Genomic DNA, 22720 nt, shown 5'->3' with positions numbered 1-22720 from the left:
AGATATTTCATCTTTGAAAGTACACTCCACTTTTGAAAGTAGTGATTTATTACTTTTGCGTTCAAAGTGATTTTAAACCTACATCAAAAAGCCCTAGTTGTTTGATTCTTTACCAGGACTAATGAATGCAGGCCCCAAGAAGCCATTGAGAGCCCAGTCACCTTCAGTTCTAGTATGGAGAACGGGGTCTCTTCTACACTGACTAAACCTAATTCCTACTGAGAAGTGAGGGTTGCTTTTTAAAAAAAAAAATTGTAGTTTCACTTAAAACATTTTGTTTAATTTGTTTCTCAACAATCTTTTACTTTAAAAGTCATTTAAAAGACTTCAAATATGCTAATTTTATAGCTAACACAATCAACCATTTTCTATCCTATTTTCCACCACAGCCTCTGTACATCCAAACCTGGACATATTTATTAGCTTTATAATCTATTGAATTAAGTAACACAGTAAGAATGAAAATAAGTACACGTTGTTGATACAGGAATGTGTCTGGGAAGAGAGAAAGTTCAGAGTTGAAGTTATGTTTGAGACACTGTAAGTGGATTGTAAAGACGAAAGAGGCAGATTCAAATTCGTAGTGTCACTTTCTGATCGTGTAAATATGGGTAAGTCCTAGAACTTGGTGGGCTTAGCAGTAAAATGGAAGTAGTGTTACTGGCTTTTACTTACAGAATTATTTTATGGATTAAGTAAAATAATGTATTTAAACTTGCTTCAAATTATCCAAAATAATAATTATAAGGCACTGAGGTAAATGAGTTGAAAAAATAGACCTTTGAGGTTCCAAAGACTCAAGTGTAAAAGTTTTTAAGTGTAGCCTTAGTGTTGATGTGAGAACAGCCTGGAGTGTAGAAGGGATATCATGTCACTGCAACATTCTGTAAACCATCTTTTTAAGGTGATAATAAAATCTTGCTTCTGAAGAGTTTTATAGGTTACAAACCACCCTTGAAAATATTAAGGTATCTAATCATTCTGAGTATTGCTCAGTAAGAAAAGTGATAACATCAAACTGGTTTGACTACTGATTTAACTTTTTTGATTAAAATTAAAATAAATACAGCAAGTGATTTTAGTTATGAAAATAAAACATATCAAATAATATGCTCTGGTGTTACTCTTAAACTTGAAATTACAGAATCAATTTAAAACATTCAGATGAGTTATGCTCTTCTGACCTGTTTTGGAATATTTCTATTTAATTCTCTTCTAGATCTAAAGGAAAGGAAAATGAAAGATTAAAAAATGTGGAGATGTCTCCAAGTTCAGAGTTTGATAGAACAGTATAAATTTGAATTGGTAAAAGCTGTTTCCACACATTTGGAGTTTTTTGAACTGTATGGAACATTTGCAAATGTGAGTTTTTAAAATGTTCGTGAACAGAATTTTAGTAGAGTGGGAAAATTGAAGACATTTAGATTGTAGCAAGTACAAATATTTCTAATTTAAATAAAATTATGTATTATCTGAATTAAAAGGGATTATCTTTTTCTGATTAGATTTGCTATTCAAAGGAAAACATGAGCAGAGATAAGTTATGTGATTTATATTTGGAATGGAAGAGTGCTTCTGAAAAGCAGAATGTAGATCAGACTTAAAAACCGAAAGCATATTTAAATTTTATTAGATGAGCTTGGAATTTGTGGAAACCATAGGTGAATACTTTTAAAATATTCATTTGCTTAATAAGGTTTTGTCCTTTTATATGCTCCGTTTTTTTGCATCTGTATGTAGGTGGAGAGTATTAATTCTTATTTTGAGTCACTAACTACCTTTGAAAACCTAATTTCATCTGTAGACTCAGAAAAATGTATAATCACATTTATATACCAAAATAATTATTTATATACCAAAACTGTATTATGAATGGCCATAGAAAACTTAACCTTTCTATGGTCAGGACCCTGCCTGTAGAGAATTTCAAATTGAAATCCATAAGACTTGCTTTTAAATTCTTAGATTCTTTATTCAGAAAGTCATAAGTTTTGAATCCTAAGATCTAAGTGAACTCTCATTTTAATAATCATCAAACAGGTCTGCACCAGTGTACAGACATTTTAGTTCTTTAATTTTTAAAATTTCTGAAAAAGAAAGTCCCATAAGCTCTTAAAGATAAAATTCTCCACCCCCCCCCGCCACCCCCCAAATTTTGAAAGCAAGATTAGAAATAGGGGTAGAGTAGACATTTATTTTAAAACATACCTGGTTTGTCCTTATTGTTCTTTCTCTAATACTCTTCCTTCCATGATGTTGATTCGTTTTTTTATAGAGCTTTTTCTTTTACCTACTCACATTTTTTGCTTATCCTAGTTTTCTCAAAAGATAAGAGAAAAGGAATATTGAAACAAGTAAATTTAACTGAAAGTCAGAAAATGTGGATCCTAGGTGCTGTTCTGCCATAAACTATGTGACTTTGAAGAGTTGCTTCTCTGCTTTAATGTTTTTAAAATGAAGGTGTGACATGTTAGGTGATCTTTCAGGTTTCTTGAATTAGAAACTCAGATTCTTTTATCTACTTTTCACCTATTCAGGGATGATGACAGATTTTTTAAATCTCACTTTTAGATAGGTAAATAACAATTTGAGGCATAAGTAAGGTAGGCAAGGACTAGAAGTCACATGTACTTTCTCAAAACTGCTGGTCTCTAGAAGAAGAGAAAATGAGTTGGAAAAGGTGGAGAAAGGTGAATATAATTGGGAACAAAAATACAGAGGTTTGAAGTATTTGTAGGATAGTGAGCAAGTAGTTACTTTTTCTCCATCCTGCTCTCCCACTCATTTAAATGCTTTTTCATTAACTGTTTAATTTTGAAATTAGTTAGAACCGTAACTATTGGCTTTAAAAAGTAGATTTATCCAATAGGATTCTTTAACTCACTAACTTACCATTTGGTACCCATTCACTAACAAATTAGTTCTCTTACAAAGTTCATTGATACTATAGTTCTGAAAGTGATTCAGGTGAAGTTCATACGAGTGGTTCTCAAGCTTGAGCCTGCCTCAGAATCACTTGAAGGATTTGTTAAACACAGGTTGGTGGGCCCAACACCTGCAGCTTCTGATTCAGCAGGTCTGAGGTGGGGCCAGTAATGCGCATTCCAGCAAGTTTCCAGGTGATGCTGATGCTGCTGGTCTGGGGATCACATGTGAGAACCACTGGTTTAGACTGTACAGAATTATTAACCTTATTAACCTGAAGAAAAGTTTTTGAGGTGGACAGCAATGGAAATATCCAGGGTTATTTTTTGAGTTTATAGTCTGCTTTAATTATTTATGTTAGTTAGAGGAAATAAAATGTAAGTATGGGCATTGCAAAGTGATGCATGATCCAAAAATCTTTTTTTTTGTTATTTTTCAGTAGAATAGAATATATTGACCTGCATGTACTTTGATGTGCTTCAGATTTCTTTCTCCCCTTTCTGTAGTCTCCAGTGCTACCCGACTGGATAGTTGTTAGGGGTTAGGCTCTTGTTGCTTTATTAAAAAAAAAAAAAGCTATCTTGGTTATGGTTAATCATGGATTGAATTTTATTGTTCTGTACTTTGTGTGCATTCATGTAATGGCAAGGATCGGACCAAGAGAGAAGACAATTTTATTTGCTTATCTGATAGTTGGTTGAAGTTCAGTCATCACCTGTCACACACATCCAGCTCCCTATTCATTACATCATTCCTGCTGAATATTATTATTATTTTGTATTGTGAGATTTTACACTTGTCACATCACATTAGGTAATCCTTTATCTTGATTAAATCCACTAATTGGGAAATAAGTTATCTGTGGTGGTAGTCAGTTTGACTCAAAAGAATGTTTTACAGTTCTAGTTTTGCTGAGTAGATGGAACTGGTATCTGCAGATGCTTAAGGGTTTTTAATTTTATTTTTTAATGATTTTTTTTAACTGAGGAAGAAAATACTGGCTTTATGTTTTAAATATCAGTAGTATAATTTTTTAAAGGAAGTGTACATGATATTGAAAAGGCAGCTGAGTTTTGCTATTCTTTATAAGGGTCTCAGTTTCTTAGTATTTTTTATATGACTATATTTTGAAGAACTGTTGATCATTGCTACTACCACTTCCTACAGATCATTAGTCAGCACATAAAAATTTTGTTTTTATTAAATTAGAAATTGGTATGTAAATGTTATGTTATTTCAGTAATTACAATTAACTCAACTTGGAGAGAATTGTTGCACTAAAATTAAAGAAAGCATGTGGATATTTAATATTCATTGTGTCTTAAATGTCTGTTTTCTCATTGCCAACAAACCAACCCTCTTCAATTAAAAATGAGTATGTTCCTAGTACATCATGGTTAGGTAAGGTACTGAAGTATAAGCTACTTAAGTGAAATAAATTATATACAAGGCTTAGCTCCTTTTACTCATAAAAGGTGCCTAGGAAAGTTCATTGAATTTTGGTGAGTTTGGTAAAGAATGAACCCCAAAGTTCTGGGAATTTTCTGAAATGTGATTACCATTGCAAAACACTACCGCAAATGAACTGTGACTTACTGGTTGAAAACTAAGCATAGAATGATATTTATCAAACTAGATTAGCAAATTTAATTTCATTTTTAAATTTCGTGTTTTTTCTTAGATCTGTAACAGATCATATCCCAGCTTTCCTACATTATGACAATGTCAAACCTGTAAGTGAAGCTACTTTCTTTTCTTAGGCTCTTTCATTTTTAATGTGATGTTTCATACTTAAGTGTAGTTGAGGTACAGTGTCTTTTTTTGAGACATTTTAATAATAAAACAGAAGAGCCTTTTGCTTAGTCTTTTTATACATTGGGGAGGGTGTTTATTTTGTACAATATAATAAAACCTTTTCATACCTTCTGGGCTAACAAAAAACTTTGTATTTTGTTTGTATCAGAAGCAGAAGATTAAAATTAAATTTGCAAGAAAAAATAAACAGATAATATAACTTGATTTTATATTGTATTTATTTGTTTTTAGTACCTCTTGATAAAAGAGCCCCCTATATTTGAAACACTGCAGTTAAGTTTGACAAGAGCTAAACATGATCTGTTGTAAGATGCAGAATATATAATAATCAGAAGCACATTCTTTAGGGATAGAGAAACCTCAGTTCAGGGATCCACCACTTATTACCTGTTTTGACTTGAGCAAGTTAACTTGACTTTCAGAGCCTCTATGACCTCCCCTTAATAACTGAGAACAGTAATAATACCTAAATCGATGGGTTCTCTGAGGATTAAGCAAGAGAGCACACATTAAGAACTTATGGCGGTTTCTGCCACATGGTAGGTACTTCTAAATGTTAGCTTTAATAATAACAGCATGAACGTTAGTTATTCTTAGACAGTAGAATCTAATGAAAGGACTCAGTGTAAATTCTTTAAACTTTAATCAACAGGCATATTAGCATTTAAGACTATCTGTAGTATTGAAATAATTTTTAAGTACTAAATACTAAGAAATAGAAACTGAATAGACTGCAACCTGCTAGAGTTTGGAGTTTTGTGACAGAATTAAATAATAAAGAGTTTGGTCATCTTAGCCTGAACAAATTATATGAAATTGTAAACTTTGGGTAGAATAGTAGTGGCATTTTTAGTGCAATGGGAAAGGAATTTTTGATAGTCTAATCGATTCTTATAATGGGAGATGGTGGTGAATGTAGAGGCTGTATTGGAAGCATTTGATTTGGGTAGAACTGCTGGTATGAGTGAATGTATGAATGAATGTAAGCATGGCAAGAGATGCAGGTGCCGAGGAGATACAGGGAAACAGAGGTTTAAATCCAGTGACTGAAATGAAACCTTAATTGAAAGGTGGCTGCCCCAAGTTTCTAAAGGGAAATATGTAGCTATCGCCTATCTTACCCTTTCTTTGCTACGGAGACTGTGGACAGGTAGGAAGCAGGGTGGTCTGGCAGCATACATTCGACGTGTGTCTGGGAATGGATGGGCTGAAAAGAGGACCTGAGGGGTGATGTGGCGAGATCCTTAGACGTCAGTGTTGGAAAAGATGTGGTTTTGACGTACATAGCGATTCTCTGAATGTTCTTGAAATTCTAGATTCTTCTGTATTTATACTTCATTTGGAAATATCAGATTTGAATTAATGAAAAGGGTTTTGTTTTCACTGTGTTTTTCTTCAAGTGTGAAACAAATTAACATACAATACCTACAAGCAAGTCACCTAAAAATACTGTAATATTATTAGGTGACAGTGGTCGTAGTTATAATCAGTAATTGAATGGGTGAGAAAACACTTGAAAATTACAAAGCATAATGTAGATTTAAAATGTTTCCAGGAAGCCAGCAATTTTAAAAGGTTAGTAGATTATAAGAATATTATGTTTGCTTTGGACTCCATTCTACATTTTTATTATTTGGCAAATAATTCTAACAATTGTGTGTAAGGAAGTTCTCTATTTCTAGTTCTCCTAATATGTTTTAGTCATTTTTTACGACACCATGTTAGAGTTTCTTGCTTATGAAGTTCTTATCCATAAAGCTGTTTTGAATTATTAATTTTAACTCCTGAATATTCTGCTTACATTTAGATTATGTTAAAGTCATATTTCAAGTGTGTTTCATCCTTTAAATATTAAAGAACTACTTTATCCAAGGGAACGTCTAATTTAGGTATTCTTTCTGTGTGCTACTATAGTATATCCTTACTGGCTGTTACATTATATTGTACTTGTGTTAGCTTATGTGATTCTCTTTTTCTTTCCCCTCCCTGCTGAATTTGAGTTTGGTGATTGTTATTTCTACTTGTAGCTTTATACATACTTCAGTGTCTGGCATATAGTGAATTAGAAACTTAATGTTTTCTTAAAGGAAATGGATGAGGAATTGTCAGTTTTTAAATTTACATAAATTAGAAATTTTATTGTCTTATCAATATAAACAAGAAAAGGACTATTATTTAAAATGCATAATTTGAATAATTTATTGGGTCAGTTAAAAGTACTTTGCTTTTTTGATTAATATGGCACTTATTCAAATGATTAGTTAAATCCTGGAGTGAATTCTGATAGTCTTTAGAATGTTTTATAATGTCTGGCCTTGCTTGGTGGATTGTAACCTATGAATGAGTAGTTAACAACTGTGTCCTTTGGCTTTAAGTGCAGTAGATTGTAGTTCATCAGTGTATCAAGGAATTTCCCTTATCATTTCCTCACGGTTGATGTTCTTTATCAATACAGGTGAAAATCTGAGTGTATCAGATTTTCTATGTGATAATCTATTATCACATAGATAATCTAAACTATGTGATAAATCAGAATGAGTTCCCTAAATTCAGATCATGTTTAATTGTCTTACTGTTAATACATTGAATATAAAAGGATTTTGTTTTTAATCTATTAGATTATAGGTCTGGCATACCTGTATGCCCATCATCTTTTTTTTCCTTCCAAGGATTGTGGAGCACCTGTAGTTTTTTTTTTTGATCATGGACCCCTTTGAAATCTGATTAAAGTTGGGAAATCTTACCTACCACAAGAGAAAACCCATACATGTCTATACCAAACACAGTGTTTTTTTTCACACAGCCTCGGGGAATCCTGACCTAGCTGTCAGTCAGGACCTGCCTGCGTAAAGCAGTTGAGTGTGAGCCAGTATAGTAATTCATCTGTAATGCTAATTCCCATTTTAGATTTCTCAGTTTCTCTTTGTGTTTTGACAACATTCAAGAGTTGTTATTATAAGGAACCAACACAGTATATTCAGTGTTGGTCAGTATCTGGTTCATGCTGGATTACAGGTTTAGTTCAGAATCCATAAATCTTGCTACTCTCTGAACAGTTTTATATAGGTGGGAGGCACTAGTGGCAGTGTTAAAATGCTCGTATTATCAGATGAGGCAATAAAATGTTATAAGAGTTCAGAGAAGGTGAAAGTAATTTTTGTTTTTGGTAATGGCCTTGTTGTACTCTGTTGTTAGAGCCAAAGTTGAACTTGACCATTAGAGGATTTTGACCACACTGATTCAGAAAGAGTCCTAAGAAATCAATTGAGAGATTATAGTAGTAGAGTTAATTGCATGTATGAAAATGCTGTTAAATTCAGCAAGAACCATTGTAGAGTCTTCTCAGTATTTCTGAATGCTATTTATTTCCATTAAACCTAATACCTATTTTGCATGGATTATTTTTCTTGCTAAGTTTGCTGAGAGTAAACTGTTCTCTAAGATTCAAGTATAAAAGTATGAGGGCAAGATAGGCCCAGAGCAATGGAGGCAGTCCCTTAATTTCTACACAAGTAAATATCATTTAAATAATGCATGCAATTCAAGTGGATTTACATTAGGGAAGAGAGAGAGTGAAAATATTATGGTACTTTACAGTAGCAGATGATAAAGAGTAATACAGCTCTATGTAGAATTTTGGCATCGAGGAATCATAGTCCTAGTGAGGTTATGTTTTCTCTTTCTTTTTAACCCTGGAGAGATGCCAAATATGGTGTTTTCTTTTCTTACTATCCCTAATTGTTTCATCTCTGAAACCCTCCTACTTTTCAAAACTTTTCCCAAATCATTTATAAATGTCTGAGATTTAGCCTAATCACTATTCTTTACTCTTAACAGCTTTCCATGATTCATCTTTTTAAAAAAAAATAACAAAAACATTATCACTACATCTTTCAAATTTGGTAAGAAAAATCTTACATTCTATTCACACAGCTATGGTAAAAAATAAATCGTGCATTAAAATCATATTGCTGTGGTTCATGATCTGGAGGCATTTGTGAATACATTTGTTCAGAAGTATTTTTTATTCACTACGTGTATTAAGGCATTATCATGGTGGGCCATCTGGAACAGAGAAATCATTTCACTGTGTAGAACTATATGTTAAATTGCCATTTTGTGCACTTTACATGTATAGCAAAGATCTTGATTTTAGGATTTTTCTTAAGGTGTAACTGATAACCAGATTAAGTACAGACTTTACAGGATTCCGTTTGAATATAATGAATGAAGGGTCATTTCATTAGTTCGCTGTTCCAAAGCCCTTTAGTTTGAACCTCGCTGACTAGTCCAGTCTGATGTCCCACATTTCTCCTTTACTTACTTTACTGTCGTCTAGCCCAAGGGAACTATTCCCTTCAGTTGTCCCTCCAATCTCTGAGGTCCTTGAGGACAAAAACCACATTCCACTTGTCTCTGAATCCTCGTAGTCCAGCTGATTGCTTAACTCTAAGTCACATGATGGTTTTAAGTAAATGAACAGTGATTGAATAAGTGAGTTATGCTCTGTGTACACACTTAACCTTTGTACCATGTTCATTAAGTCTAAATCCTTGGAGTTCCCCACCAAGACCAACATAGATAATGCCTCCTGAGAACCTTTAGTGAATGCTCCAATTTTCTCTGAGCTATTAATAATAACATCTTATGTAAAAATTTTTATAAAGTCAGCTATATTTCAATGAAAAAAAAGTATGTTCAAATTAGCAAAATAAAAGTTTAATGGCAGTGAGAAATCAAAGTCAAAATTAGCATGAAGTTAATATCCCACTGCTCACTATCTTCAGGGAGAACTAAATTTCTTAGGAAATCTGTTGATGAGCAAATCAACTCTGACAAAAGTTTGGTTTTCTTTTTAGATACTTTTAGTATAATATGTCATTAACCCCATTCTATGTCAAAGCATAATTTCGGGGCCATTACCAAAGAACTTACTGTATGATCATCTCAATATTCATAGTTTTTCAGAAATAAAAGCTGTCGACACAAAGAAGAGAAAAATAATGTCTGTATTTACCAGTTTACCGTATGTGGAATAATTTCTTTGATACAGGCCTTATCCCATTTCCCCTAAAGGCTTTTTGTGCCAGTCAGCTTTGGCTTTGAATACTCTACCATGTGTATTCTTGGATAGTCGTCATCTTTTAAATGGTGACTATGTTATCTATACCTTGGATACTTACCAGGGTCTAATGAGATAAAAGTATGTAAAAATCAGCTGACATTTGGTAAAGAAAGAACAGAGAGGCTGGCAGACATGGGACTCTCGGTCAATATTCTGCTGCTTCTGTCTCTCTAATTCTAAGCTCCTCCAAGCTAGGAGTTAATTATGTTTCTTTTTAACTTATCATTTATTTGTGTATACTTAATTGTGTATGTTTAGAATTTGAAGGAACCTATAGAATAAACCTCTGATTGTTCAAAATCAAAAAGATGTGATGATAAACACGTAAGTTAAAAATTTTATCAGTTTTTATAATTGATAGGAAATCTTTTTATAGTAGTTAAGTGGCTAATGAATGTTGAAAAATAAAGGACAACCTTATTTGTAGGCTTCCCTTAATACTATTGACATTTTTTTGTTTTAAAAACCAGAGCAGCAAAAACAAATCACAGCAACACTGCAGAAGACAAGCATCACAGCGCTGATTCTGGATGAGTGGAGTCAGCACATCCACCTCAGGGAGTAGGTTAATCCCCTAGCTTTTCATGTTTTCATGTTTTTCTTGAACGGAATGTTTCCTCACACACATCTCCTCCCTCAAAAAGACTTAAGAGGACGATCTAACTTAAGGTTATAATCGAGTTGACAGCCTTCTTAGTTCTGAAGAACTGTGCAGATTTTCTTTCTTCAGCGTCCCTTCCCATTCATGTCGAGCATTCCCTGGGTGGCCAGCATGTGTCTGTCACTGTGCTGGGTGCTAGGGGCACAGAGATGGGCATGACTCAGTTATTCCTGAAAACTCCCAGGTTGGAGTAGTTTCTAACGTCATGTTCCTTAGATCTCTGCTATCTCAGGAGATGTTAATGAATAATCTGTGATGAAAGGGTCACATAGCTTGGTAATAGTGAATAGTTGATTTCTGTTTTGTTGACAGGACCAAGAAATCTTTCAGTAAAGAAAACAGCTTAACTTTATTTAATCCAGTATTTTCGTAGCTTATTTGACCACCGGACCCTTTTTGTGTGTGTGTCACACATATTAACGTCTCAAGCCCCACAGCACAGTTCAGGAACCTGCACAGAGATGATTGCGATGACTTGGGTGTGGTGAGAGCACCAGGGGAGGGGGTCGGGAAGTCTTCACACAGGTGGTTATGTGTTAAACCAAGTCTTGTGTGATGAACATGCAAAGGAAGGAAAGGGGAACTTAGGTCTAAGCAGAAAGAACAGGATGTACAAAAGTACAGATGTTTGATAGAGCATGGTGTGTTTGCGGAAATTCCAGGTAGTTCAGTGTCATTAAACCAAAGTAAGGAAAGAAGCCATGCCAGAGGATGATTCAGGGCCCTAGAGGGTAGAAAAAGCCTTGAATACGTGAGTGATCTGTGAAGCAGGTAGCAATCAGTTCCTGAATTTCAAAGTTACATGAGCTGTGTTGTGCTTTACATTTATATGAATATTTAATATAAATATAAACTTACATTCATTCCACAGGGAAAATTAAAAATTGAGATTTATCAAGAACTAGCAAAAACATGAGATAACTTACATGGCTGAGTCATCTACCATGTGCTGCTGTTGAGCTCTTAATGTTATTTAATGTTGTTTTTAAAAAAATACCGAGTCGCTGTGAACATTTAATACAGTACATTAGGAATGATGAGGCATTTTTTTGTTGAAAGTTTCAAGTTAACTGATTTCTGTTTTGGAATTAATTGTAGGAGAATCAGCACACATGAAGACAGAACAATGTGATGTTATTTTTATGTTTTTAAATTTAAAGTTTAGCTGAGTTTACTATCATAGATGCTCACAAAATATTGGAAAGTATAGAAAAATAGAAAAGAGAAAGTACTTTTATGCCATATACAGACAAATGTACATGTTGATATTTTTTGCTAGACAAATTTATTTTATATACTTATTATTCTGCTGAACATAGTGCTATTTTTTTACATTTTCCTACATTATAAATTCTTTGTAAGTATACATTAAAAATCTATATACTATTCCATATAGTGGCTATTGTTTCTATAATTACAGTCTTCAGTTTTTCTAACCATATGGTTTCTGTTTTTTTGTTATAAATGTTTTGTATATATGGTTCCAGGATTGGAATTATTGGGTCAAAAGGTAGGAATATGTTTAAGGCTCTTGATGCATGTTATCAAATTATTTTCCAAGACAGCACAATTTATATTATAAATTATATAATTTGTGTTTCCACTGGGAGTGTATCAACTGTTTACTTCATTAGATCTTGAAAACAGTCATTGAGAAGAAAAGACAAAGAATAAAGCAAACTTTGTTGGTTGAGTAGTTTAAAAATATGGATCCGTATTTTGTTTATGGCTGTAATTGTAAGCAGTATTTCAGTTAATACTTTATGTAAACGAATGTAAGAATTTTCTCTTGATACGAAGATTCTTTTTATTTTTGAGGTATCCATCACGAATTGAAAAAATTGACTATGAGGAGGGCAAGATGTTGGTCCATTTTGAGCGCTGGAGTCATCGTTATGATGAATGGATTTACTGGGATAGCAATAGATTGCGACCCCTTGAGAGACCTGCATTAAGAAAAGAAGGGCTAAAAGATGAGGAAGATTTCTTTGTAAGTAGCAAACCGTTTCTGTTTGCCAGATTTGTAATAATATATTTTAAAAGAAATTGTATTAAATTTTACAAAGCTTATTTTTTGTTAAGGAAATGCTTGTTTATTATACATGGCATTGATCTTAAAAGTTGTTTAAAATAGGATTTTAAAGCTGGAGAAGAAGTTCTCGCTCGTTGGACAGACTGTCGCTATTACCCTGCCAAGATTGAGGCGATTAACAAAGAAGGTATGTGTTTGAAATGATCTGAGAATTAAAATGGGATTTTTAGTAAAATTTAACTATCTTTCTAATTTAAATTGATGTATGTAATTGTTACATACAGCTGTTACTTCTCTTTGTTTTATTCTTAATGAATTTTCTAATATTCTTTTTTAGGAGTACTTAATTTGCTATATATTGTAGAGAATAAGATGATACATAATACACTGCCTAAATAAACTGTAAATTAGTAGAGGTAAATGGATAAAAGTTTTCAGCTTTCAGTTCACAGGCTTATGTTATATACATTTTATTGCTACTTCTCTGTTCCCAGTTTGTTGGCTAAATTATTTTTATGAACATCTCAACCTGTATGCTAAAGATAGAGGAAGATTCAAATCAGTTCGAGTTGAAAGTGGAATATAGCACAATATTTTCTGGGGAAAGAATATGGAACTTTATCAGTTTGTGGATTTCCTTTATTGCATCTTTTCCCAGCCCCTTTTTTCTTAATTTCTGTAGATAACTGAGAGTTAGTTTTCCTAATAGCCTTTTGTGGTATCTAATATTAATATGGAGCAAAAGCTACTGAACTTACCAGAAATGTTGAAAGTAACACAGAAATCAGGTATGTTAGTGTGGCATAAAATGAGAGAATCTGTTGGACAGTTAATGAATTTTAAAAATGGTAGACTGATTAATTTGGAAAGGAATCAAGATTAATATTTAAATTAAAATTGGAAGCATGCTTAAAATATTTTTAAATTTGATATTTAAAATCTCATTTAAAACAGTTATGAAATACTTGTAGGTCAGTAATGCATTCATTTTCAGTTATAATTATTTCTTAAACTCGACCACTCATTCATTCTTTTTACTAAAGAAGCACATTGAGTGACAGCTTCTTTGCAAGAAGAGCATTTAACCTAAGTAAGGGAACACTTCCTTTAAACTGAGTCTTAAAAGACAAACAAGTTAGCTAGAAAAGGAGGGATGAAAAGGTTTTCTCTGGCAGAAGAAATGGTGTATACAGAAGAATAAAAGAGAGGCCTGCTGTTTTTTAAGGACCTGCAAGACTTTGATGTGACTGGAGGGAAGGATTCCTTTAAAGGTTGAATGGAGAAAGCAGAAGAGGAGGATGGAGGAGCAAGGGGTGGTGTATGAAGTGACTTGTAGTCTTGCTAAAGAATTTGAGTTTTATTTGGAGGTGATGGGATCCATGGAAGGGATTTAAGCTGAGAATTTAAACTAACAACAAACTTGAGAAAAATTAAGAGGTAAGAGAAGATTGAAGAGGAAAACATTTAAAAAGGCATATATTAAAGAATGTTAGGTGTAAAAAAAGTAAATCAGAGTTGTCTGTTTACAAAACAAAAACTTAGTCCAATGTATTGTTTTATTAATTGAAATAACAAATAAGGCTGTGATTTTATTACTAGTCACCCAAGGGACGTCTCTCGGTTGTTAAGTTTGTAGGTTACTTCTCTTTTTCTAGTGGGGCCTTTAAATTACTGTGCGCTTGAACTTCTGGAGAACCATGTTATGGAGGTCTTATTCTCATGTCTTACTCACACTGGCTTCCCAGGTGTCGAGTCCAGAGCCTCGAACAGAGTAGGCAATTAGTAAATTTTTGAAAGGAAAAGAAGTAGTGAATCAGTTTCGTTGGGTAATGGGATCCACCCAAAACAAAACAAAGCAAAATTAAACAACGCTCTCTGTTTTAATTAAGAGAGATTTCGCTAAATGTGTGGAGCTTTGAGACCTTTCTTCCACCATTAAAGCTTCTTAGGAGTCTGTATATATGAGTACATGCGTACACACCCATGCAACGTACTCAGAAACAACCCATCCTTGTTTTTTATACTATCTGTCCCATTTGTTCATGGGCAGGTAATATGGAAATTGAAGCTTACGTCAGTGGGAGAGTGATGTTACTGATTGAAATCTCTGCCATTTCAGGAGTAGTTTGAGTAAGCCCTTAGTGAAGTATTGGCAGATATAACTTGTTTTTTAAAAATCGCCATGGGAGGTATTAGTTTGGTGATTTTTCTGTATGTCCCATGTGATGGATGAGCCTGCCCCTGCCTGCCTGCCACCATCCTCCCAAAAAGAAATAAAAAAAAAACCCCAAAAATCAGAAGCCCTCAAAGAGCTTTCCATTCACTGCAAAAGCTAAACAAAATTCACAAGTGTGAATGTTTAGCTGTAGTATAATGGAATGTATAAGGCATATGTAATATGTCTTAGAGAAGGGGCAAATCAGTGTAGACAGGAGCGCTCAGGGAAGTTTTCATGTTATAGGTGGGGTTTGAAGAGCTGATCCTTGAGGAATGGGTTGGAGTTAGTACAGGAGGAAGGCATCACAACAGAGGAAGCAGAGTGAGCAGCGGCAGGGAGGGATGAATGCGCAGTCGGCTTAGCAAGGAGCCTGCTCTCCCTCCAGCGCTACGTTGAAGAAGGAAGAGGACAGTGGCGGGAATGGTAGTCCTGTAGGGTCCATGTGGTTGGTCATCCTCACAGCCTTCCCAGTGTCTTCACATTCTTGCTCTTCAGTGTTTTTTGTAACTTGGGCTTAGATCTTTATATCTGTGATGTTGTAATCATACTGATTATAAAAAGATATGAAATCAATGGTGTTATTCAAATTACAAAAAAAAAGAAAAATCTTCGTACAAAGATTCATTGGCTTTGGTGCCAGCTTCAAAGCCAGTAATGCCAATTAACACATTTATTGTTTCTACTTCTTTTGTAAAGGTCAGGTATCTGTTTATTTAAAATGGCACTCTGCTCTCATTTGTACAGGAAATGATAGAAAAACATTGGAATTTCCATAAGTATAAAATCTACATAGTTTATATGTTTTCTGATAGTACAGTAAAAAGAAAAACTTGAAAGCATGAAATCTGTGACAAAGTAAATACATGAACAGAATGTTGAGTCCTAAAAGCAGGGTGGCGTAGTGGGAAGGGCGCGGGAAGTGCGCAGGAAGCGGGGGTGCTGGTTAATGGCTGTGCTGCCGCTTAGCTGCCGTTGAACACAGCATTTAGCCTCCCTGGAGGTCAGTGTTCTTACTGAACAGGAAGATTTTTATGCAGATGATATATGAAAGTATTTTCTAGCTTAAAAGCCTGTGAATCTAATTCTTTTTTGCCAGTTAATTAATATTGCAAAGGAATAATCCTTTGCTGAGAAAATGATTTTTGTGTAAATCAGATCTTTCTCTCTGTTATTTGGAAAGAAACTTTCAAAGAGAGTAAATGATAATTCTTAGAAATAGCATACATTTTTGTAAATAATAATTTTATTTTTTCAGGTGTATTATAGCATACCTGATGTTAAATGTCTATTTAAATTGTTAGAAAGTAAAATTTAAAATCCTCCAATAAAAATCAGGATTATATACAACTAACTTAGCAAGATTTAATGTGTGTACTTTTTAAGGGAAATCAGTTTTTTTTTTTACAGGGAAGGAGACAATAAACTCAATAAACTTGATAGGGTCTTCAGCAGGGGTATATGTGTGCAGTTACTGCAGTCATGGGGTGTTTATTTCTGTCAGGGTATTACTTGTTCAATGTCAAGTGTTGCTGTAAGATTGAATTATATTTTCTAATGGTACTGACTCGCTCCTATTTCAGGAACGTTCACAGTTCAGTTTTATGATGGAGTAATTCGTTGTTTAAAAAGAATGCACATTAAAGCCATGCCTGAGGATGCTAAGGGGCAGGTAAGAGTGTTCAGCATTCCTAGCTGCTCCAAGGGATGTCTTCTTGAATGGTGACTGATCAATATATATATATGTGTGTATATATATATATATTTTTTTAAGTGAAATAATTGTAGGATTATGTGCTGATAGCCCCAAATAGCAGCAAGAAAAAGCAGCTTAGAATGTAAAATAAATTATACACTTGATTTGTGCTTCTTTGGCTTTAGACCTGCTGAAGTTACAGGTCGCTAGTTTCTGTTCCAGGTGAAATCCCAGCATCCACTAAGCTGGTGTTGTCCTATCGACCCAGCTGGAGCGTGTAACCAGTCTATGGGAAGGGAGGTGAGTGCCTTTTTTTAATTCTGTTTTGTTTCTCCTGGTATATAGTATCATTTAGAAAGTTAATTTTTAATATAAAATTTTATACTGAGTTTCTTACCTTCTTCTTTTCTTCTGTAAGTCATGGTCATTAATCTTCTTTCAAAAGGCGCTTACCTGACACTCTGTAGGCTGCTGCAGGTAGGGCTTTCTGAGCTATATGATGTAAGCAGTGGATTGCATTCTTTGTCACTGCTCAAAGCAAGAATGAACGGTAAGCATTTGAAGGAGAATCTGGGATGAAGTTAAAACCATGATTCCATTGGTTGAGTATGTTTCCTGAAATGCTGGAAAGAAAAGGTGCCAGTAAAAAGAATATTTTCTTTTATGTTCTGCTGTTATTTGGGATTTTCAGCACCTGGACCTACAATTAATTTTAAGAAATTGAAAGTGATCTATAAAAATGTCTATTATGGAAATGTGCTACATATTTTTTGCAATCTGTGCAGTGAAAAATGTCATCCTGAACTGTGTTGAAGTCATGTGGTCAGTTCTAGTCAAGTGTGTACATCTAGAATGTAGACTACCACAGTTAAAAAAAATATTTTTGATATCTTCTGAAAAGTATGAGCATTTTAAATGACCAGGTTTTCAAAAATTTAGTTTTGAAGTGATCAGTTTGAGCAGAGGTTTTTTTTTTTTTTCCCCCAATTACTTTGGAAATGCAATTTAGAATGGAAATACTTTAGATCAGAAAATGCTTTGTGTCTTCCTACTTGTATATATAAATAAAATGTTCTTTTAAGTATTCAGTGGTGTGATTTCTTGGTTACCACATAGAAAGATTGATTTAAACATTGGGAACTTTACCTGTTTAATTAAAATTCTCAACTTTTTTTTGCTTTAAAACTGTTATTTTGTTATTCTGGTTATTCAGATGTTTATGAGATGGGACTAACCTTAAAACTTAATTGTTTTCCAAAGTGACGTTGAGCCAGTTTGGTTTGTGGTAAATAAACAAGTTGTAAAAATTAGTTTATTAGACGTATTGGATGTTTATTTTTAATAAGTATTCTAGTCAGACCGTGTTGTATGTTAACATTAAAAACAATGTCAAAATACAAACTACGAAAAGAAAAGTATGTGACGGTATAGTTCCTTTAATTTACATTTCCTTCCATAATTGTTAATTACAAGCACATTAGAAACATTTTAGAATTGTTTTTTATAAAATACTCTCATTTTATGAATGTCTTTTTTCCCAACAAGTTTTTGGCTTGTTTTCACGTAGGACGCGTACTACAATCAGGTTTTGTTTCGGTGGTTCTCAGAGACGCTGGCTTTCCATACTGTCTTCTAAATTTTGAGTACTTTGAGAATTCCTTTATGAAGATATACAGTAAAATTTCTTTTACTAAACCAGCAAAAGATGAGGAGTCAAGTAATGGCACTATGGAAATGCTCTTTAAATTTCCTGTAGTTTTTTTCTTACCTATTCTTTTTCTTCTTGAGCATATGCTGATACAAAAAAGTTTACAGTGTAACTCACTGGTGTTAAAGATTGGCTCATAAGGTGTTTTACTATTTTCAAAACATTTTTTGTGTACATTGTTTTATTGGATTCTCATAGCAAATCCCTTGACAGAGGTACAGCTGCTATTTCTGTTTCACAGTTGAGGAATTCAGAATTTAGAGAATTGAGTGACTTAGCTAAAGTCTCACTCAACCGTAGTATGCAGAGTGACTCTGAACTCAGATCTGATTTCAAACAGGGCTCATTATAGGTGCAGTAGTCTGTTATCTACAGGGAACTTTGAAACATATCTTTAGTTCTCATTCATGGAAGGATCACACCGGTTAATTTTGATAGTGAATCTTTCCGGTGGAAAAATGAAAGAGCAAAACAATGGGTGAACTCTCTAATCATGCAGCTGCAGTGGTGCCCAGGATTAAGAAGTCGTATGATCAGGAACTGTTTTGTCTGATTTCACTTCTAAAGGGTGCAGCATGAATCTCTTTCTTCTAGTTTCTCTTTGTTGGAGATAGAAGACAACTGGGTCTGGAATTTACCCCTGGCATCTTTTAGCATTTCTCTTAACAACTTAAGATTTTCCTCAATGTGGAATCCAGAATTACATGCCCTGCTCTTAGTAAGACTGCAAACATGATTTCTGCTGAATTTAGCAGTTTCCTTTGCTTGTCTGGTTGTACTTACTCTTACTCTTCTTTCTACTTTGTTGATGGCTCTATGTCTTTTTTCAGCGGTGTTGCTTTCTTCCTCCTACTTAAATGTTAGTCTCAAGGCTCAATTTAGCTATAATATTTGAAGCCACCCAGATTATTCCTTGACCTTAAACTCCTCTTTCCCATTAGTATATACTTTGATTGCCATGCCTTTGTTAATGGCTTTCCTTTTGCTTGGAGTGCCTATTGCTTTTCCTTTGCCGTTTTCCCTAGCAGATTCCTACTTCAGGGTTCAACTCATCTGTCATTTGCCCTGAAGTGTTCCGTTAGTCTTTCTCATCAGTCTAAATTTTGTTGTTCTCCCATAATATTGTGTTTATTCTGTACTGTCTCTCCTCTCACATTGTCTCATAGTTAGGAGCAAAGATGTGATCATTCCAGGCCAGTGGGTTCCTGGGGTTTTCAGCTAGCATCTTTTATCAGCTGTTGCCTCATGAATGAGTAGCATGTTTTCTGGCATATGTAATGGGGTATTCAATAGAAAGTTGGTGAATGAATGTGCTAGGTGCAGTCACATGATGTTTTCAGCTTGTTTCAGTCATGGGGGAGAGAGAGACACAGATTTTGTTTGTTTTCTTTTAATAGCTTATTGTCTTACCTTGTATTTTCAAGACACAGCAGCCATCAACTCGAATTGCTTAATGACCTATGTTAATATAACTTGTGAATTAAGTGCATTTGATGTTGTGAAATTGTTTTTAGTTTCTTGGACAAAGAATTTAATGTATACACAATTTGGTTGAATCTGAATCAGTGGCCTGATAGCTTAGTGGCCTCAGTGGAAGATTAACTCTAGAGATACTATAAATATTAGTTCTAAAAAAATCTTTTGATTGTGAAAATCTAAGTGTTAATACCACTTCTTTACATCTTTCCATAATTTTTACAATAAGCATTTTTAGTTAAAAATAAGACAGTAAAAATTATTTAACCACAAACTAAAAAAATTAACACAGAAAGTATAAATATTTGTACTTCAGAAGAATGGTAGCTAACACAGACCCAGGAAGTTGTAGAGGGAGGGAAATTAAATTGGAGCCTTACAGTGTGTACTTTACCTTGGCCAAGTCAAGTAGCCTTTTCTTTTACTGATAATACTAAGCTGTTGTGATAAATTGGTATCTATACTTTAAAAGCTTTAAAGAATAATGAAATCATATTTTGATTTCTATGAAGTTGACCTTACTTTGAGTGGTATCTTCTTCCTAATAAAGAAAAGTAATTTGCTCAATGGAAATACAGTTGTCCATCATTATCTGCAGGGGGTTGGTTCTAGGACCCTCACGGATACCAAAATCTGTAGATGCTCAAGTCCTTTATATAAAATAGCATAGTATTGCGCATAACCTCTGCACATCCTCCCAAATCATTTTGAGATTACTTGCAAACCTAATACAATGTAAATACTATGTAAATAGTTGTAAATATAGTGTAAATGCTGTGTAAATAGTTGTCAGAGCATGGGAAATTCAAGTTTTGCTTTTTGGAACTTCTTGGAATTTTTCCCCCCAAATATTTTTGATCCACACTTGGTTGAAATATTCCCAAATATTTTTGGTCCACAGTTGGTTGGCAGAACCCAAGGATAGGGAGGGCCAGATTCTTTTAATCTTTCCACAATTACAGCATAAGCGTTTTTCTCTTACTGCTTTTATGATCTGTTGCATTACAGAAAAGAAACATAATTCAGCATTTAAACCCTAAAATACTAAGGTAGAATGTCTTTTAGTATTACACATTTGTCATAGGTTTTCTCTTACTTTAGATTTTACTCTATCAAAGAAATATTTGTTGTTTTCCTATTTTATGTAAGGTTATACAACCAATTAGATTATTGAATTTGATAATCTACCATGTTGATGATTTACTTTGTAAATACAGTTAATTTAATTTTTATATTTGTGTGCATGTGAGTGAAAGTAGCTTTGAAAATGTGATACGTTTTTATTCATTAGTGTAATTAAATTTTAATTAATTTTTAATGCTTCACATGTTTTGTGTTTTTCCTTTGGAGGATTGGATAGCTTTAGTCAAAGCAGCTGCTGCAGCTGCAGCCAAGAATAAAACAGGGAACAAACCTCGAACCAGCGCTAACAGCAATAAAGATAAAGAGAAAGATGAGAGAAAATGGTTTAAAGTACCTTCAAAAAAGGAAGAAACTTCAACCACTATAGCCACACCAGAAATTGAGAAGAAGGAAGATCTGCCCACATCTAGTGAAACATTTGGTACAAAATATGTTCTTACATTCATTCCTTATGGCAGTGGTAAACTTAGATAGTGAATAAGTCAAATCCTTTGGCTATCTGTAATTTGAACAGATACTTAAATTATGAGGCTTTTTTCCCCTAGTATAATACAGTGGTTAACTTTTTTAGCATTTTACAGATCTGAAGTTTCATGGTCTGATATGAGTACTTGATAATGGATGCCCTCCATATTCTTGAATAGAAATGAGTTGAATTTTTGATTTGTAACTTCTCGATAGTAGGTTTTGGGATTATGTTGTGTGTTTTTGTTTTATATTCTTTAACCATTTAAATGCTTCTGCATGTATTTTAATATATAATATGGAAAAAAGCAGTACGTCATTTCTTTCCTAAAGCATTACTGCTTAGTAGTTTTCTTATTTCTAATATATTGGTCTGGGGAGATTTGTGATTTTTTAAAGTTCTATGTCAAGCTCTAGATTAAGAAAAATTAAGTGCAAAGCATTTTTACTACTTTTCTATTAAAAAAATTCATGTGTTTTAACTTTGGGTTCTAGATAAACTCTCATATATATATATATTCTATTAAAAGTAGGACTTCATGTAGAGAACGTTCCAAAGATGGTCTTTCCACAGCCAGAGAGCACATTATCAAACAAGAGGAAAAATAATCAAGGCAACTCATTTCAGGCAAAGAGAGCTCGACTTAACAAGATTACTGGTAAACTACAATGATTCTTTCTTGCGGGGAATGGAGGGTTTGATTTTTGAGTAGCTTGTTTTTGTTTTTTAATAAAGGAAAATGTATCTTTTGGTTTAGTATAGCTAAACTGATTAATAAGAAAGATAGTTGCTTTGTTTCTTCAAGATCATCATCTTTGAATACCTCGGCTTTTCCTGTTGTAAAATGTGAAGAGTATCACGTGTCTTCTACCTACCTCACAGGGATGTTGTGAGGGCCTGTAGGGTCAAATGTTACAAAATCCCATAGGTTTAAAATCACGTTGGTGGTAGGAGTAGTTTCTCTAAGAATTGAATTATCTGCTTTTGCCAACTTGTGACATAATATCTGAGGTTCTGCATCTTAAACATTCTTACTCTTGACCAGTCCCATTAAGGAGGGTACCATATATGGTTGGAAAGATGAATACCGAATTAAATTCATTTCCTGATTCTGTTAATTCCCAATGTAAAAGTAATTCTATAAGTTTCTAAAATTTCTATCCTTATCTTCAGGTTGGTCTCTAGAATCTGGGCTTATTTCTCTGTGACTTGTTGTAATTTAGGAAATAAAGTACTAGAATTATGAAAAACACTGGAAATTCTAGCCTGGTTAGTGTTCATAGAAGAAGCAGCCAGTCATACTAGGTCCCATCACTTCCAGGGCCTGTTCAGCCTAATGATTCTAGTCTAAAAAAATTGTGAATATATTGTATTATTCTCAGATATGTTAAAATGGGAGCTAAAGTACTTTTACTAATATTCAGTTATATGCTCTTATTTTAAGGACAAATGATTTTT

The 22720-nt window shown here is 33.8% G+C and overlaps 1 protein-coding gene across 2 annotated transcripts in view; it reads left to right on the top strand.

Moving 5' to 3' along the window:
• PHF20L1 (PHD finger protein 20 like 1) overlaps nucleotides 1-22720 on the top strand; it is a 77004-nt gene that overhangs the window by 5667 nt on the left and 48617 nt on the right. Inside the window, exons 3-8 of one of the 2 annotated variants that reach the window (XM_032468128.1) lie at nucleotides 12345-12516; nucleotides 12661-12745; nucleotides 16357-16445; nucleotides 16692-16769; nucleotides 21004-21217; nucleotides 21795-21920. In XM_032468128.1, the coding sequence (XP_032324019.1) occupies nucleotides 12345-12516; nucleotides 12661-12745; nucleotides 16357-16445; nucleotides 16692-16769; nucleotides 21004-21217; nucleotides 21795-21920 (764 nt within the window). The remainder of the gene's footprint in view (nucleotides 1-12344; nucleotides 12517-12660; nucleotides 12746-16356; nucleotides 16446-16691; nucleotides 16770-21003; nucleotides 21218-21794; nucleotides 21921-22720) is intronic. The other variant, XM_032468127.1, reaches the window with a different exon arrangement.

This window comes from Camelus ferus, chromosome 25 (assembly GCF_009834535.1).
Source record: "Camelus ferus isolate YT-003-E chromosome 25, BCGSAC_Cfer_1.0, whole genome shotgun sequence".
In the NCBI taxonomy this organism is placed as follows: domain Eukaryota; kingdom Metazoa; phylum Chordata; class Mammalia; order Artiodactyla; family Camelidae; genus Camelus; species Camelus ferus.
Note: the sequence above shows the minus strand (reverse complement) of the source record. Positions and strands in the feature narration are given on the sequence as shown.